The sequence below is a fragment of the Panthera onca genome, chromosome A1 (assembly GCF_046562875.1).
Source record: "Panthera onca isolate mPanOnc1 chromosome A1, mPanOnc1 haplotype 2, whole genome shotgun sequence".
NCBI lineage: Eukaryota > Metazoa > Chordata > Mammalia > Carnivora > Felidae > Panthera > Panthera onca.
In genome coordinates, this window is record NC_138339.1 from 76,209,351 (window position 1) to 76,227,916 (window position 18,566).

The 18,566-nt window shown below is 37.4% G+C and overlaps 1 protein-coding gene across 6 annotated transcripts in view; it reads left to right on the plus strand.

The window, feature by feature from the left end:
* The window catches only part of SLCO6A1 (solute carrier organic anion transporter family member 6A1), a 100,498-nt gene that overhangs the window by 41,990 nt on the left and 39,942 nt on the right, over window positions 1–18,566 (plus strand). For 5 of the 6 annotated variants that reach the window (XM_060635285.3, XM_060635286.3, XM_060635289.3 and 2 more), the window contains exon 8: window positions 12,941–13,136. In XM_060635285.3, the coding sequence (XP_060491268.3) occupies window positions 12,941–13,136 (196 nt within the window). The remainder of the gene's footprint in view (window positions 1–12,940; window positions 13,137–18,566) is intronic. The other variant, XM_060635287.3, reaches the window with a different exon arrangement.

Sequence of the window (18,566 nt, forward strand, 5' to 3'; positions counted from 1 at the left end):
ACCAATTTGCATTCCCACCAACAGTGCAAGAGGGTTCCTGTTTCTCCACATCCTCTCCAGCATCTATAGTCTCCTGATTTCTTCATTTTGGCCACTCTGACTGGTGTGAGGTGGTATCTGAGTGTGGTTTTGATTTGTATTTCCCTGATAAGGAGCGACGTTGAGCATCTTTTCATGTGCCTCTTGGCCATCCGGATGTCTTCTTTAGAGAAGTGTCTATTCATGTTTTCTGCCCATTTCTTCACTGGGTTATTTGTTTTTCGGGTGTGGAGTTTGATGAGCTCTTTATAGATTTTGGATACTAGCCCTTTGTCCGATGTGTCATTTGCAAATATCTTTTCCCATTCCGTTGGTTGCCTTTTAGTTTTGTTGGTTGCTTCCTTTGCTGTGCAGAAGCTTTTTATCTTCATAAGGTCCCAGTAATTCACTTTTGCTTTTAATTCCCTTGCCTTTGGGGATGTGCCGAGTAAGAGATTGCTACGGCTGAGGTCAGAGAGGTCTTTTCCTGCTTTCTCCTCTAAGGTTTTGATGGTTTCCTGTCTCACATTCAGGTCCTTTATCCATTTTGAGTTTATTTTTGTGAATGGTGTGAGAAAGTGGTCTAGTTTCAACCTTCTGCATGTTGCTGTCCAGTTCTCCCAGCACCATTTGTTAAAGAGACTGTCTTTTTTCCATTGGATGTTCTTTCCTGCTTTGTCAAAGATGAGTTGGCCATACGTTTGTGGGTCTAGTTCTGGGGTTTCTATTCTATTCCATTGGTCTATGTGTCTGTTTTTATGCCAATACCATGCTGACTTGATGATGACAGCTTTGTAGTAGAGGCTAAAGTCTGGGATTGTGATGCCTCCTGCTTTGGTCTTCTTCTTCAAAATTACTTTAGCTATTCGGGGCCTTTTGAGGTTCCATATGAATTTTAGGATTGCTTGTTCTAGTTTCGAGAAGAATGCTGGTGCAATTTTGATGGGGATTGCATTGAATGTGTAGATAGCTTTGGGTAGTCTTGACATTTTGACAATATTTATTCTTCCAATCCATGAGCAGGGAATGTCTTTCCATTTCTTTATATCTTCTTCAATTACCTGCATAAGCTTTCTATAGTTTTCAGCGTACAGATCTTTTACATCTTTGGTTAGATTTATTCCTAGGTATTTTATGCTTCTTGGTGCAATTGTGAATGGGATCAGTTTCTTCATTTGTCTTTCTGTTGCTTCATTGTTAGTGTATAAGAATGCAACTGATTTCTGCACATTGATTTTGTATCCTGCAACTTTGCTGAATTAATGTATCAGTTCTAGCAGACTTTTGGTGGAGTCTATCGGATTTTCCATGTATAATATCATGTCATCTGCAAAAAGCGAAAGCTTGACTTCATCTTTGCCAATTTTGATGCCTTTGATTTCCTTTTGTTGTCTGATTGCTGATGCTAGAACTTCCAGCACTATATTAAACAGCAGCGGTGACAGTGGGCATCCCTGTCGTGTTCCTGATCTCAGGGAAAAAGCTCTCAGTTTTTCCCCGTTGAGGATGATGTTAGCTGTGGGCTTTTCATAAATGGCCTTTATGATCTTTAAGTATGTTCCTTCTATCCCGACTTTCTCAAGGGTTTTTATTAAGAAAGGGTGCTGGATTTTGTCAAAGGCCTTTTCTGCATCGATTGACAGGATCATATGGTTCTTCTCTTTTTTTTTGTTAATGTGATGTATCACGTTGATCGATTTGCGAATGTTGAACCAGCCCTGCATCCCAGGAATGAATCCCGCTTGATCATGGTGAATAATTCTTTTTATATGCTGTTGAATTCGATTTGCTAGTATCTTATTAAGAATTTTTGCATCCATATTCATTAGGGATATTGGCCTGTAGTTCTCTTTTTTTACTGGGTCTCTGTCTGGTTTAGGAATCAAAGTAACACTGGCTTCATAGAATGAGTCTGGAAGTTTTCCTTCCCTTTCTATTTCTTGGAATAGCTTGAGAAGGATAGGTATTATCTCTGCTTTAAATGTCTGGTAGAACTCCCCTGGGAAGCCGTCTGGTCCTGGACTCTTATTTGTTGGGAGATTTTTGATAACCGATTCAATTTCTTCGCTGGTTATGGGTCTGTTCAAGCTTTCTATTTCCTCCTGATTGAGTTTTGGAAGAGTGTGGGTGTTTAGAAATTTGTCCATTTCTTCCAGGTTGTCCAATTTGCTGGCATATAATTTTTCATAGTATTCCCTGATAATTGTTTGTATCTCTGAGGGATTGGTTGTAATCATTCCATTTTCATTCATGATTTTATCTATTTGGGTCATCTCCCTTTTCTTTTTGAGAAGCCTGGCTAGAGGTTTGTCAATTTTGTTTATTTTTTCAAAAAACCAACTCTTGGTTTCGTTGATCTGCTCTACAGTTTTTTTAGATTCTATATTGTTTATTTCTGCTCTGATCTTTATTATTTCTCTTCTTCTGCTGGGTTTAGGCTGCCTTTGCTGTTCTGCTTCTATTTCCTTTAGGTGTGCTGTTAGGTTTTGTATTTGGGATTTTTCTTGTTTCTTGAGATAGGCCTGGATTGCAATGTATTTTCCTCTCAGGACTGCCTTCGCTGCATCCCAAAGCGTTTGGATTGTTGTATTTTCATTTTCGTTTGTTTCCATGTATATTTTAATTTCTTCTCTAATTGCCTGGTTGACCCACTCATTCGTTAGTAGGGTGTTCTTTAACCTCCATGCTTTTGGAGGTTTTCCAGACTTTTTCCTGTGGTTGATTCCAAGCTTCATAGCATTGTGGTCTGAAAGTATGCATGGTATAATTTCAATTCTTGTAAACTTATGAAGGGCTGTTTTGTGACCCAGTATATGATCTATGTTGGAGAATGTTCCATGTGCACTCGAGAAGAAAGTATATTCTGTTGCTTTGGGATGCAGAGTTCTAAATATATCTGTCAAGTCCATCTGATCCAATGTGTCATTCAGGGCCCTTGTTTCTTTATTGACCGTGTGTCTAGATGATCTATCCATTTCTGTAAGTGGGGTGTTAAAGTCCCCTGCAATGACCACATTCTTATCAATAAGGTTGCTTATGTTTATGAGTAATTGTTTTATATATCTGGGGGCTCGGGTATTTGGCGCATAGACATTTATAATAGTTAGCTCTTTTGGTGGATAGACCCTGTGATTATTATATAATGCCCTTCTTCATCTCTTGTTACAGCCTTTAATTTAAAGTCTAGTTTGTCTGATATAAGTATGGCTACTCCAGCTTTCTTTTGGCTTCCAGGAGCATGATAAATAGTTCTCCATCCCCTCACTCTCAATCTAAAGGTGTCCTCAGATCTAAAATGAGTCTCTTGTAGACAGCAAATAGATGGGTCTTGCTTTTTTATCCATTCTGATACCCTATGTCTTTTAGTTGGCGCATTTAATCCATTTACATTCAGTGTTATTATAGAAAGATATGGGTTTAGAGTCATTGTGATGTCTGTATGTTTTATGCTTGTAGTGATGTCTCTGGTACTTTGTCTCACAGGATCCCCCTTAGGATCTCTTGTAGGGCTGGTTTCGTGGTGACAAATTCCTTCAGTTTTTGTTTGTTTGGGAAGACCTTTATCTCTCCTTCTATTCTAAATGACAGACTTGCTGGATAAAGGATTCTCGGCTGCATATTTTTTCTGTTTAGCACACTGTAGATATCGTGCCAAGCCTTTCTGGCCTGCCAAGTTTCAAAGGAGAGATCAGTCACGAGTCTTATAGGTCTCCCTTTATATGTGAGGGCACGTTTATCCCTTGCTGCTTTCAGAATTTTCTCTTTATCCTTGTATTTTGCCAGTTTCACTATGATATGTCGTGCAGAAGATCGATTCAAGTTACGTCTGAAGGGAGTTCTCTGTGCCTCTTGGATTTCAATGCCTTTTTCCTTCCCCAGTTCAGGGAAGTTCTCAGCTATAATTTGTTCAAGTACCCCTTCAGCACCTTTCCCTCTCTCTTCCTCCTCTGGGATACCAATTATGCGTATATTATTTTTTTTTAGTGTATCACTTAGTTCTCTAATTTTCCCCTCATACTCCTGGATTTTTTTATCTCTCTTTCTTTCAGCTTCCTCTTTCTCCATAACTTTATCTTCTAGTTCACCTATTCTCTCCTCTGCCTCTTCAAGTCGAGCCATCGTGGATTCCATTTTGTTTTGCATTTCGTTTAAAGCGTTTTTCAACTCCTCGTGACTGTTCCTTAGTCCCTTGATCTCTGTGGCAAGAGATTCTCTGCTGTCCTGTATACTGTTTTCAAGCCCAGCGATTAATTTTATGACTATTATTCTAAATTCACTTTCTGTTATATTATTTAAATCCTTTTTGATCAGTTCATTAGCTGTTGTTATTTCCTGGAGATTCTTCTGAGGGGAATTCTTCCGTTTGGTCATTTTGGAGAGTCCCTTGCGTGGTGAGGACCTGCAGGGCACTTCCCCTGTGCTGTGGTGTATAACTGGAGTTAGTGGGTGGGGCCGCAGTCCGACCCGATGTCTGCCCCCAGCCCACTGCTGGGGCCACAGTCAGACTGGTGTGTGCCTTCTCTTCCCCTCTCCTAGGGGCGGGATTCCCTGTGGGGTGGCGTGTCCCGTCTGGGCTACTTGCACACTGCCAGGCTTGTGTTGCTGGGGATCTGGCGTATTAGCTGGGGTGGGTAGGCAAGGTGCACGGGGGCTGGAGGGGCAGGCTTAGCTCGCTTCTCCTTAGGTGATCCACTTCAGGAGGAGCCCTGTGGCAGCGGGAGGGAGTCAGATCCGCTGCCGGAGGTTTGGCTCCGCAGAAGCACAGAGTTGGGTGTTTGCGCGGAGCGAGCAAGTTCCCTGGCAGGAACTGGTTCCCTTTGGGATTTTGGCTGGGGGATGGGCGGGGGAGATGGCGCTTGCGCCTTTGTTCCCCGCCAAGCTGAGCTCTGCCGTCCGGGGGCTCAGCAGCTCTCCCTCCCTTTGTCCTCCAGCCTTCCCGCTTTCCGAGCAGAGCTGTTAACTTATGACCTCCCCGACGCTAAGTCGCGCTTGCTGTCGGAACACAGTCTGTCCGGCCCCTCCGCTTTTGCCAGCCAGACTCAGGGGCTCTGCTTTGCCGGCGAGCTGCCCCTCCGCCCCGGCTCCCTCCCGCCAGTCCGTGGAGCGCGCACCGCCTCGCCGCCCTTCCTACCCTCTTCCGTGGGCCTCTAGTCTGCGCTTGACTCCGGAGACTCCCTTCTGCTAATCCTCTGGCGGTTTTCTGGGTTCTTTAGGCAGGTGTAGGTGGAATCTAAGTGATCGGCAGGACGCGCTGTGAGCCCCGCGTCCTCCTACGCCGCCATCTTCCGGAACCTCCCCCTGGTTTTCTTTTCATATCCATTTTCATAGTAAATAGTTCCCATCCCCTCACATTCAATCTGCAGGTGTCTTTACATCTGGAATGAGTCTCTTGTAGGCAGCATATAGATGGGTCTCGTTTTTTATCCACTCTGGTACCCTATGTCTTTGATTGGGGCATTTAGTCCATTTACATTCAAAGTAATTATTGATAGGTATGTATTTATTGCCATTTTATTACTTGTTTTGTGGTTGTTTTTGAAGTTCTTATCTGATCATTTCTTTTCTTGCTCTCTTCTCTCACATTTTCCTGGCTTTCTTTAATAATATACTTGGATTCTGTTTATTTTTTTACATATTTATCAGTAGTTTTTGATTATTAATTACCTTAGGTTTGTATATAACATCTGCATATAACAGTCTATATTAGGTTGATGGTCACTTAAGTTTGAATCTATTCTCTACTCCTCCCAGCCCCACAGTTTTGGTATATGGTATTATAGTTTACATCCTTTTTTTTTTTTAAATTTTTTTCAACGTTTTTTTTTTATTTATTTTTGGGACAGAGAGAGACAGAGCATGAACGGGGGAGGGGCAGAGAGAGAGGGAGACACAGAATCGGAAACAGGCTCCAGGCTCCGAGCCATCAGCCCAGAGCCTGACGCGGGGCTCGAACTCACGGACCGCGAGATCGTGACCTGGCTGAAGTCGGACGCTTAACCGACTGCGCCACCCAGGCGCCCCTACATCCTTTTATTTTGTGAGTTCCTTGACTGATTTTTAGAGATACACGTATTTTCACTGCTTTTGTGCCTATTTTCACTTGTGTTTGTTTTTCCTCACAGAGTCCCCGTTAACAATTTTTTTTTAGGGCTGGTTTAGTGGTTTGGTTCATATATCTCCTTCTATTCTGAATGTTAGTGTTTCTGGATAGAGTATTCTTGGCTGTAGATTTTTTCCTTTCATGTCATTCTTTCTGGCCTGCAAAGTTTCTGCTGAAAAATCTACTGATAATCTTATGGTGTTTTCCTTGTAACTGTCTTCATTTCTCTTGCTGCTTTTAAAATTCTCTCTTTATCACTGTTTCTTGCCATTTTAATTACTGTGCGTCTTGATATGGACCTCCTTGGGTTAATTTTGTTGGGGGATCTCTGTGCCTCCTGGTTCTGGATGTCTGATTCCTCCCCCAGATTAGGGGATATTCAACTATTGTTTCTTCTGATAACCATATAATGTGAATGTTGTTAGCTTGATGGCGTCCCTGAGTTCCCTAAGTGTATTCTCATTGTGCATACGTTTTTCCCCCTTACTTGCTCAGTTTGATTGCTTTCCATTAGCCTGTCCTACAAGTCTCTAATTTGTTCCTCCACTTCCTGTAGCCTGCTATTTATTCCATCTAGTATATTTTTAATTTCATTTGTTGTGTTCTTCATCTCTGGTTGGTTCTTTTTTATATTCTCTTATCTCTTTTTTAAGGGTCTTACTGATACTCTCCACTCTTTTCTCAAGTTCGCTGAGTATCTCTATGATCATTACTTTAAATTCTCTATGAGGCATATTACTTACATTCATTTCACTCTTGATATGTTTTTTTTTTTTTGTCCTGTTCTTTCATTTGGGATATATTACTCTGTCTCCTCATTTTGTCTAACTTTCTATGTCTGTTTCTGTGTGATAGGGAGATAGATCAGCTATGTCTCCTGATCTTGAGAGTAATGGCCTTATAAAGAAGTGATCCTCTAGTACTCTGCAGTGTAGTACTCTCTGTTCACCAGAACCTGGCACTTCAAGGTGTCTCAGTGTGTGTTGCATGTGTCCAGCTGTTGTGTCCTGGCTACTTTTTCCTTTATTGTAGTCATCTGCAGTTTCTCTCTCTACCTGTTGTGGGCAGTCTTCAGTCCCCGGCCATGAGGCACACAGTTTTAACAAGGTGCATCTCAGTCTTCCCTAGGGCCCACTGCCACCACCAGAACTGAAGCCCTTAAAACATATGAGCCAGAATACCTGGTGTTGACAAGGTTTGCATCAGAGTTCTAGGGGAGCGACCTGCAGGACTGAGACTGAGGCAAATGTGACTGGGAAGGGCAGATCCATCAAAGTCTGGGTGGCCAGGGCACAGTGTAAGCTAGTTAGGTAGTGAATGTGGGCACCACTCTAGGGGAACATAAATCTTAGAATAGACAGTAACCATGCTTACCTTTTAATCCAGAAGGAGACATTATCTTTATTATACTTGACAATAAATGTGTTTTCTCCCAATTCCAGGAGGGACACTATCTCTGTTTTCCAAAACTATAAGCAAACTTGCCTTCTGCTTTCAAGAAGAACACTATCTCTATTATCCAAGGCTGTTTGTTCACTATATAAATATCCTTGAAAAGATAGAAAAAAGATCAGTCAGTGCTTCTGCTTGCTGGGTATACAGAAACATGAGATACATGGAGAATTGCTTCTCAATAAATATCGTAGTAATTATAATACATATAAATAAAGATTTTCAGATTGGACGGACAATCCAGTATATCACTTGGAAGAGATACTCCTTAAGTATGAGGACATAAAAAGATTGAAAGGATAGAAAAAGTACTGTGGGAAGAAAAGGTGGTGTAACTATAGTGATTTTAAGTATAGTATTCTTTTTTTTTTTTAATTTTTTTTTTTTAACGTTTATTTATTTTTGAGACAGAGAGAGACAGAGCATGAATGGGGGAGGGTCAGAGAGAGAGGGAGACACAGAATCGGAAGCAGGCTCCAGGCTCTGAGCGGTCAGCACAGAGCCCGACGCGGGGCTCGAACCCACCGACCATGAGATCATGACCTGAGCCGAAGTTGGACGCTTAACCGACCAAGCCACCCAGGCGCCCCAAGTATAGTATTCTTTAAAGCAAGAGGTATTACTTGTTATGAAGAGGTTATTTATAAGTGGCAGGAGGGTTAGCCGGTGAGGTAGATGAAACAATTATACATAGGTATGCTCTCAACAATGTAGCTTTATAATAAATAAAACAGATAGCTGGGTTAATTAGGCATTGGTGATATTGGGTCAATTAGATATCGTTATGAAAAAAGGTAAATCTTGACCGGTACCTCACTATATACACAACTACCAAATTCTAGGTGTATTATAGATCTAAATGTGAATGGTAAGACAATAAAGCTTTTTAGAATAAAACATGGGAAAATATCTAATGGCCTTGGAGAAAACAAAGATTGTTTTATATAGGATAGAAATCACATAGCTGTAAAGAAAAAAATTAAGTGGTATTACATTAAAATTAAGAACTTCTGTTTATCAAATGTCAGGATAAAGAGTAAAAATGAAAGCAGACAATCTTTTCTTTTTTTTTTTTTAATGTTTATTTATTTTTGAGACAGAGAGAGACAGAGCATGAATGGGGGAGGGGCAGAGAGAGAGGGAGACACAGAATCGGAAGCAGGCTCCAGGCTCTGAGCCATCAGCCCAGAGCCTGACGCGGGGCTCGAACTCACAAACCGCGAGATTGTGACCTGAGCCGAAGTCCGACGCTCAACCAACTGAGCCACCCAGGCGCCCCAACAGACAATCTTTTCAATAGAAATACTCTACAAAGATTTTACTCTACAAAGAATATGTAAAAATTTCCATCAACAGTAAGGCAGATAATCCAATAAAAATGGACAAAAGACTTGAGAAGCTGTTCTATAGAAGATGATATCTATTGGCCAATATTCATATGAAAGTGGGTTCACCTTCATTGGTTTTTGGGGAAATGCATATTAAAACCACAATGCAATACTATTACTCTTTCACCAGAATGGCTAAAATGAAAAAGGGAAATACATGTTGTCACAGACTTACAGCATTTGGCATTTCATCCACTACCAGTGAAAATGTAAATTGGTTTAAGCATTTTTTAAATCTGTTTGGCAATATCATAAAAATCTGAACATATACATATTCCCTCATTCAGAAATTCCACTCCTGGTTACATACCAAACATAAGTTCTTCTCTTAAGAAAATACCTAGAAGAAATGCAAATGTTTACAAAGGGACATATACATGAATTTCTAAAGTACATTACAATTCACAATATCACAGTGAACCAGTTGTGTATGTGTATTCTAGAATGCTATTCAGCAATGAGAAGGCATCATCGATTGTTGTATATAAAACCATGGGTGAATTTTCTAAACATCATACCAAAAAACAAAAGAAGCCTTAATGCATACATACTTTATGATCCATATTTTAGAAAATCCTATGAGTACATGAAAGAGCCTCTAATCTTCTGGCAATTTTTAATTTTTGATTTGAGTGGTATTTTCATAGGAATGTTCACTTTGAAAAGTCATCAATATGTATCGTGATTTGTGTACTTTTCTGTACACCAATGAAATATGTACATAAAATGATGGTTGGAAGTTCTGTGCGTTGTTTGAATTTTCAACTGTTTTGTTTCCTCTTGGGGTAGCCTTCAAAGACCTAGCCCTTTAATTGTTGAACTCCCTGTGCCCAGGATTTTCCTATTGCCTAGGGCAATAAGCCTGACAGCCAATATTTTCCTGGCTGAGTTAAGGACTCAGTTTTCTGCTCACAAATATGCTTTGTTTTCTTAAATCTACAGTTGTTGAGTTCAAGCTGAATAAACCAAGTCTTTTGCCGGTCAGTTATATGGCATGGGGATGGGGATGGGGATGGGGAGAGGACTTGGGAATCAAACATTTTATATAGACTGCAATCCATTCCCCTTGTTTTTACCTTTATCTCACTCCTGCTTTTAGTGGTACCTACTGCCCTTAATTTCCAAGATTCTGGGGTAAAATGTGGTTTACTTCTTACTGACTTCCTTACCTGCAGGAGTACTTCTCATCCTCTGAAGTCTCCTGATTCAGTTCCAGTTCCCACACTTTTCTTGATAAATACTGTCTCCATTCTATTTGTACCTTTTGCTTTCTAATAAATGAATTTGTTTGTAAATTTCTACCTTTTATCAAACACTCATATGTTTACTTTGTTCGAAGTAATTATTGACTTATTTAATTTTCCTAACCACCTTAACATGGTAGTATAATTATTTATAGATATTCATTAGTAGCATCTCATACATTTAGGTATGATTTTCATTGTTTTTTCTGTTCTATGTATTTTTAAATGATGATTCTTGCATTTTTACTTAAGCCAGAAAAGACTTCATTTCTAATTGTATGATTCTGTTTCTCTTTAAATAACCGTGCACATCGATTAGTACTTTCCATATCTTTAATAGTGTTGTAAGCTACGTCTTTATGAGAAAGCTGAATCAAAATACTTTATGGATTTTTAATTTTCTTAAAATCTGGGCATTTTCCCATAATTTTATATGATGTTATTAGATATATACATGTTTAGGAGCTACATTTCATGGTACACTTTTTTTTACTACTTTATTTTCAGACTTTCCTTTAAAAATATCCAATCTGTCTTTTTAATAGTTAAGTTTTATCCATTTACTATTATCGTGGATTCTGATATTTTAGGTAACTTCTATTTATATTTTTTAGTTTATTATTCTTCTGTTTTGCTTCTTTCTCTCCCTACTATCCTATCCTGTCTTAATGGACTCATTTTTTTAAATTTTATTTTATCCACCTTTGGTTTGTTTAGGAGATTTTAACCAACCACTGACAGTTTGCTACCCCCACTTTTCAGTAGTGAGTGTGTGTGTACATATCCAGTCTAGATTATTAATTTTATAATTTTATAAATTAGCTATAGTTATCATTCTTTTGCAAGTAACATGCTTTTTGGCAGCTTTTACAATTTTTGCTTTATTCTTAATGTTATGAATTTTCCTTACCTTCTGTATGTGTAAGGATAGATTTAAGTATTTATTTTTAATCCTTCTCAGTAGTTGGAGTATACTTTTATTCCTAGGAGTAATATTTTTTAATGATGGAAATTTCTCATTCTCAGTTTCAACTTTTCATGTATTGTTTCTCTGGCATTCATTCCATTATATTTCTCACCACTGCTGTAAAACGTTTTTAAGAGCCTTTTATTCTGTTCCCACTGTGCTTTTTTTTTTTTTAAGTTGCTTTCTGATCAGTTTTAAATTAAAAAAAAATGGAAATAGTACAGAGGGCTAACTCCCATACACTGCACACCTGTTTCCCCCTTTTATTAACATCTTACATTAGTATGGTAGATTTGCTATAATTAATGAACCAATATCAATACTAACTAAAGTCCACATTTTATTTGGATTTCATTAGCTTTTACATAAAGTTTTTGTTTTTGTTTTTGTTTTCTATTCCAGGATCTCTTTCAGGATACATGATATTTAGTTGTCATGTGTTTCTTTAGGTTTCTGTTGAGTTTGACAGCTGCTCAGTCTTCCATTGTCTTTTTTATGACTTTGACAGTTTTGAGGAGTGCTGGTCAGGTATTTTTTAGAATGTTCCTTAACAGGGAATTGCCCAATTTGTTTCCTTGTGATTAGTCAGGGTTTATAGGTTTTAGAAGGAAGCTCACAGAAGTAAAGTGCCATTTTCATCAAATCATATCAAAGGTACTACACTATCAACATAACTTACTACTTTTGAATTTGACCTTGTTCAACTGGGTAATCATATCTGATCATACTTCTCCATTGTACTCATTGCCTTTTAACTAGTTATCTTGGTTATTTTCCTTTTACTCTTTTTTTTTTTTATATGGTAGATGAATAACACAGTCCTCTCTTCCAATTCATTCACTTATCAAATGTCTCTGGTCTGAGATTTGAGTTTTTATTTTAATAATTATATTTATAAATGTCTGGGTTTCTGATTTTTATATTCATCTGCTCTTATTTCATTCCTTTATTCTTTTATTTCTTCTTCATTTTTATGGAAGTTACACTATCACTTATCTTTTTGAGTATCCTAAAACTATTTATTTCCAAGTCTCTCACAGACCCTTCAGTGATATAAATTTAATCTGATGTTAAATGGACTCGTGTTTTGCTTTATATTTCTCTTGCTTTATTCCTATTTAAATCTAGCACTTCTATGTTTGGAGCAGTGAAGATTACATCAATGTAAGCATTTATTGTGCTACCTTCATACGATTATTTTCTAACTATATTTCTTCTTCTCCTTCCTCCTCCTTTTCTTCTTCATGCTTGCCTCTATCTAATCTATATCCTTGATTGAAAAGAAAACAATTTTCATAATGGCTACTCTGAAATCCCACTTTGTTATGAGATTGTTAATATTGCGCATCCATCCACAGAACCAGCGGATGGCTTAATTTAATTCTTGGCAACACATCTCAGATTCTCTTGTAATTATGAGCATCCCTCTTGCTATAAACTATAAATCCATGAAGCTATACAATAATAGCTCTAAATAAGACCATTTTCTTCTGTTTGCATGGATTAGATGCCATTACTATATAGGAACAAAACTTCTCCATCATTCTATTATGCCTATAGCTTCAGCCCTACTCCCAAATTTATACTTCTCTTAAAGTTCAGGTTTGTTAAGATGTTTACCATGCCTTTCAGTTTTTGTTGTCTTTTTATTTAAATCCATGTTTGCTATATGTTTAGAGCATGGGGATTACATCAATGTATGAATTTTCTGTACTATCTTTAGCTGATTATTTTTTAACTGTTTTCTCCTCCTCCTCCTCCTTTCTTTTAGGCTTGGTTTTGCTTCCAGGAGGTGCACTTGGCAAGCTTCTGGGAGGTATCATTGTTTCCAAGTTACACATGTCTTGTAAAGCCCTTATGAGATTTACAATCGTTACATCTGTTATATCACTTGTATTCTTTGGGTTTGTAATTTTTGTACGCTGTGATACAATACCATTTGCTGGGATCAATGCAGATTATGACGGGTAAATATTATTTTGTATATCAGGATTTTACATTTGAACTAACAATGTATTTTTCAGTTAATAATTATTTATCTAGTAACCCTGTATGTTTGTTCCATTCTTGGAATTATTCAACATGTAAAAGAAATATAAAGCTTCACCTTTATATAAGAAATATAAAGTTTCACCTTTTATACTAAGGGCAGAAATATCATGATGATAGCTTGTGACATGACTATTTATGCATTCATAAAGTAATAAATAAAAAAAAACCATTGACATGAGTCAGGATGTAGAAGTAATATTCTGTATTAAAGTGACTAATACTAGGAGACAGTGCTGTCTATACAAAGCCTTATCTTGTGTTCCTGAATTAGTATGTCTGCCTTTTTATAGACATCATAGAAGGGAACTGAAGTACATCTGATAGTACATGTAAATAACGCATTCTTTAAGCTAAACTTGCGAAAACTTAAAGAACTTGGCAGAGATTGATATTAAACACAGGGGAACAGAATTCAAATAGAAAACCTAAGGACTGAGCAAGTAAAATCAGTAAAGAAAATAAGACTTTCACTTCAGAGTAGCTTGTGGCTGACCAATGCTCCCATTGGGAACAACCCCAGAAAACTGAATAGAGTTTAAAAGGTTTGTTTAAAGGGCATCAGAGGATTGTTTGGCAAATAGGAATTTAAAGGCCAAAATTCTAGAATAAGGCAGACCCTTAAGAAAAGAAGGAATTTTCTGCAGTTGGATACTTCTAGAGATATTTTCTAATTCTTGATGTTGGCAAGAAGCCAAGAATTTGGGCAAAGGTCTGGTCAGAAAGCATCTAGTTAAATAATGAGAAATCACACCTTTTGACAGATGTATCAATCTAAAGAGACAAAAATAGGGCTGGGCGGGATATCAGAGATAGGAGGGAGATAAACAAATAAGACAACATTCTGTTGGGTTTTCATTCAATATATATGCTGCATTATGAAGTAAGAAGCCGACAACAAGCAAAAATCTTGTAGAAAGTAGAGGAAAATTCTAGCAGTATTGTGATACTCTGTAGATCAGAGTGACTTTAGAATATTGTGGGGGTGGAGTGGAGAGGAACTGTGGTGAACACTACGTGTTCTCAATTGGTATCTCTCTCAGGCTCAGACCTAACAGTGAGGGCCTTCCTGAAGTACCATAGCTTAGCCAGGAGTTAATCTGGTCTCTGATTGGATTGACTTGGTCAGCCAGCACTCTAACTATTGGCAGAAAGATACAACACTCTAAAAAAAAAAAAAAAAAAAAAGATAATATCAAACACAGCTAGTTGTAAAGTATCATAGGCAAAGGTCTTGCATTACACAAAATTACCAAGCAGATCAAGGATGTGACCAAAAGTTATGAGACAGAACAGATGATAGAACAGACCCACAGGGGATCCAGATGTCATCATTATCAAATAAGAATGTTAACACAATATTGATATGAGCAGTAATACAAATGACTGAATTTATCTTCAGAAACCACGGGTTCAGAAAAGAGTAGAACAATATGTTTAGAATCCTGAAAGAAAAAAAAACAAACAAACTCTTGACTCTTTAATCATTAATCGAGTGATAATATCTTTCAAGAATGAAAATCAAGTAAAGCTATTCTCAGGTGAAGGATAATAAAATTAGTTGTTAGCTCTAAAAGAAATTATTAAGTTTTTTTTTCAGTTTAAAGCAAAATAATCCTAGAGGAAAACTTGAAACTTGAAAGATAAAGGAAGAGTAAAAGAAGTGATAAATACACTAGTAAATAGACTAACTTTTCATCTTAAGTTTAAGATATATATAACTATTGAAAACTAAAAGTACAACATTGGTGTAGATTATCGAAGGTTGTATATGTAATATGTGTGACAACTGTAACCTAAGGGACAGAAAAAATGGACATCTGTGGTTATGAGACTTATACATTTTAAACAGAGTGGTAAAATATCAACTTGAAGTAGAAAAGTAAGTATACATACACATATAGTTTAGGTATCTATGTAGCTCAGGTATACATCGATATTTCCTGTCTTTGTATGGTCTGCACACTAAGATTGTTTTTATATTAGTAAGTGTAGTGAGAAATAATAAAGAACAATAGGACTTATAGTTTCTATTCCAATATGTAAAGTGCTTGTAAGTCATCACTCCCATCCTCACAATTAGAAAGGTTTGGACAAATGAAAAATCAACAACAGAGGGCAAACTGGGCAAAGTACTGTCCGCTAAACTGGAGAGATAGGCAAATAGAATTGCAGTTTACTGGAAGCAGAAGCCATTGGAACTGAATATTAAACAGTATTTGACTAATTGCTAGATGTGGAACATGGAATAATTTGAGAGTTAAAGACTCCTGGGGACTCAGTCATAGGAAGACCCCACACACTTTCATGACTCTTACATCCAGGTGCTCCACCAGGTTCTAACAGTGGAAACTGGGAGAAAAATCCTCTTGTGTTTTGGGCAGGAGGAGAGGGAAAGTAACCATTTGAAATATGCCCACAAGAAGTCTGCTCTTTGTAACAAGAGCCTACCCTGAAGGGAAACTACTTTCTCAGAGTTTCTCTTGCCAAACTTTAAAAAGGAGGGCAATTAGGCCAGTCAACCATTTTATAACCTTCCTATTTTATATAAGGAAAGGGAGAAAAAAAGCTAAGAAAAACTTCTGAAGTTCACAGCCTAGAGACTCAGGCCTACTGGGGCAGGGAGAGACATAAAATCTAAGATTTAATCATAATATTACAGAATGCTTTCCCTCAAGAATATCTTACCACCACCACAACAGATACCTAGTAATAATAGAGAATTACAACTGAGAGAGCTGCAATGTATGCCCTGTTTGATAAAAAGATTCTAGGGCAACCCAGGACAACCTGGAAGACAGAATGAGGATGCCATGGAAAACAGAGGCCTTTGACATCTGTAACTACAACAAACTTTAAACACAGCCTAATTCCTACACAGATAAACATAAAAACCTCACACTAAAAGGCCTATTTACCTCTGTTCTTGGTAACCTAATAATGTCTGCCTTTAAACAAACACATTATAAGGCATTCTAAAAGGGAAGAAAATATGCAGACTGAAAAACACAGTAAACATCAGAACCAGACTCAGATATGGCACAGGTTTAGAAATGACCAGACTAGGAACATAAAATAGCTATGATTAATATGCTAAGGGTTGTAATGCAAAAAAGTGGGCAACATGAAAGAAAAGATAGGTAATTTAGGTAGGGAAATAGAAGTTGTAAGAAAAAAATCAAAAGTAAATACCAGAAAGCAAAAACACTATAAGAGAAATGAAGAATCCCTTTCATGGGGCCATCAGACTGCAGAGGACTGAGGAAAGTATCCATGACTGTGAAGATATGTCAATAGAAACTTCTCAAACTGAAAAATACAGAGAAAAAAAAGATGAAAAAAAAGAAAACTGGAACAGATATCCAAGAACTGTGCAGCAATTACACAGATATAACAAATGATAAGGCAAACACCAGAAGGAGGAGAGTGGGACTGAAGAGGTGGGTCACATAATGGCTGAGAATTTTTCGTAATTAATAACAAACACCAAAATATAGATATGGAAAGCTCAGAGAACTTCAAGAAGGATAAATACCAAACAACTGACACCTAGGCATATCATATTAAAACTGCAGAATGAGAAAATAATGACAAAAATCCTGAAAGAAACCAGGAGAAACAAACCTCACTGATGTATGATTGAAGATTATTTAATACAGACTTATTTAGAAACCATACAAGCAAGAAGAGAGTGGAATGAAATATTTAAAGGATTGAAAAGAATCATTAACCTAGAATTCTGTGTGCAATGAAACTATCCTTCAAAAATAAAGCAGAAAGATGCCTGGATAACTCATTAGGTTAAGCTTCTGACTCAATTTCTGCTGGAGTCATGATCTCACAGTGGTGCAATCCAGCCCTGCATCAGTGTGGAGGCTGCTTAAGAGTCTCTCCCTCCCTCTGCTTTTGCCCCTTCCCTGCTTGTGTGTGCTCCTTCTCTTTCATTCTCTCTTTCTCTCAAAAAAAAAAAAGTGGAAATAAAGATATTCTCAGGTTAAAAAAATAATGGAATTGTAAACCTGCTTTGCAAGAAACATTTAATGAAGTTCTTCAGAAAAAAGAAAAACGGTATGAATTAGAAATTTGAGTTCACCTACAGAAACAAAGAAACATGCCTTGCAAGTAAACCTGTCTTGCAAGAAATGTGTTTTTTGTTTTTAAGTTTATTTCTTTTGAGAGAGACAGAGACAGTGCCAGTGAGGGAGGGGTAGAGAGAGGAGAGAGAGAGAGCATCCCAAGCAGGCTCCATGCTGCCAGCGCAGAGCCACACACAGGGCTCAAACCCATGAAGCCATGAGGTCATGACCTGAGCCAAAACCAAGAGTCGGATGCTTGACTGAATGAGCCACTCAGGCCCTCCAGTAAGAAATGTATAAAGAAGTTTTCAGAAAAAAGAAAAATGATATGAGTGAGAAATTTGAGTTTATATAAAGAAATGAAGGACATCAGAGAATGAATAAATGAAGGTATAATAATTTTTTAATTTTTAATTGGTGTAATAGGTAACATGTTCAAAATAATAGTGATAAGAGGTTAAGTGTTTATAGTTTATGGATAGTGAAATGGATAATAGAAATCTTATACAAGAGGAGGGAGCAGTTGAGAATAGTCTTTTATAAGGTATGTGCACTACCCACGAAGTAGTATGGTGTTATTTGAAAGCAGACTTGCTTATATCCTGGAAATTCTAGGGAAATCACTAAAACATTTTTAAAAGTATAATTGCTATGCTAACAGATGAGAGAAAATAGAATCTCATAAAATACTCGAAACCAGAGGAGGCAAAAAAAAAAAAAAAAGAAAGAAAGAAAAAAGAAGGAAAGGTGAAAGCAAGAGAGCAAGAAAGCAAGAAAGAACAACTGTTTGGCATGTAATTTTTCACAGTCCTCTCATGATCTTTTGTATTTGTGTTGTCTCATTTGTGATGTCTCCTTCATTCACAATTTCATTTGTTTGAGTTCTCTTTTTTTTTTCTTGGCAAATCCGAAGGTTTGTCTATTACATTTTTCTTTAAAAAAAAACCAGCTTTTAGTTTCATAGACCTTTTCTATTGTGTTATTAGTCTTTATCTCATTTATTTCTGTTCTGATCTTTGTTATTTCCTTCCTTCAACTAACTTTGAGCTTAATTTGTTGTTTTTCTAGTTCCTTGAGGTGTAGAATTAGGTTGTTCATTTGAGAGCTTTCTTTTTTCTTAATGTAGTCATTTATCACTGTGAACTTCTCTCAGAATTTCTTTAGCTGCCTCCCATACCCCATAGTCTTTGGAATGTTACCTTTCCATTTTCATTTATCTCAAGGTATTTTTTTTTTATTTCTCTTTTGATTTCTTCTTTGGTCCATTAGTTG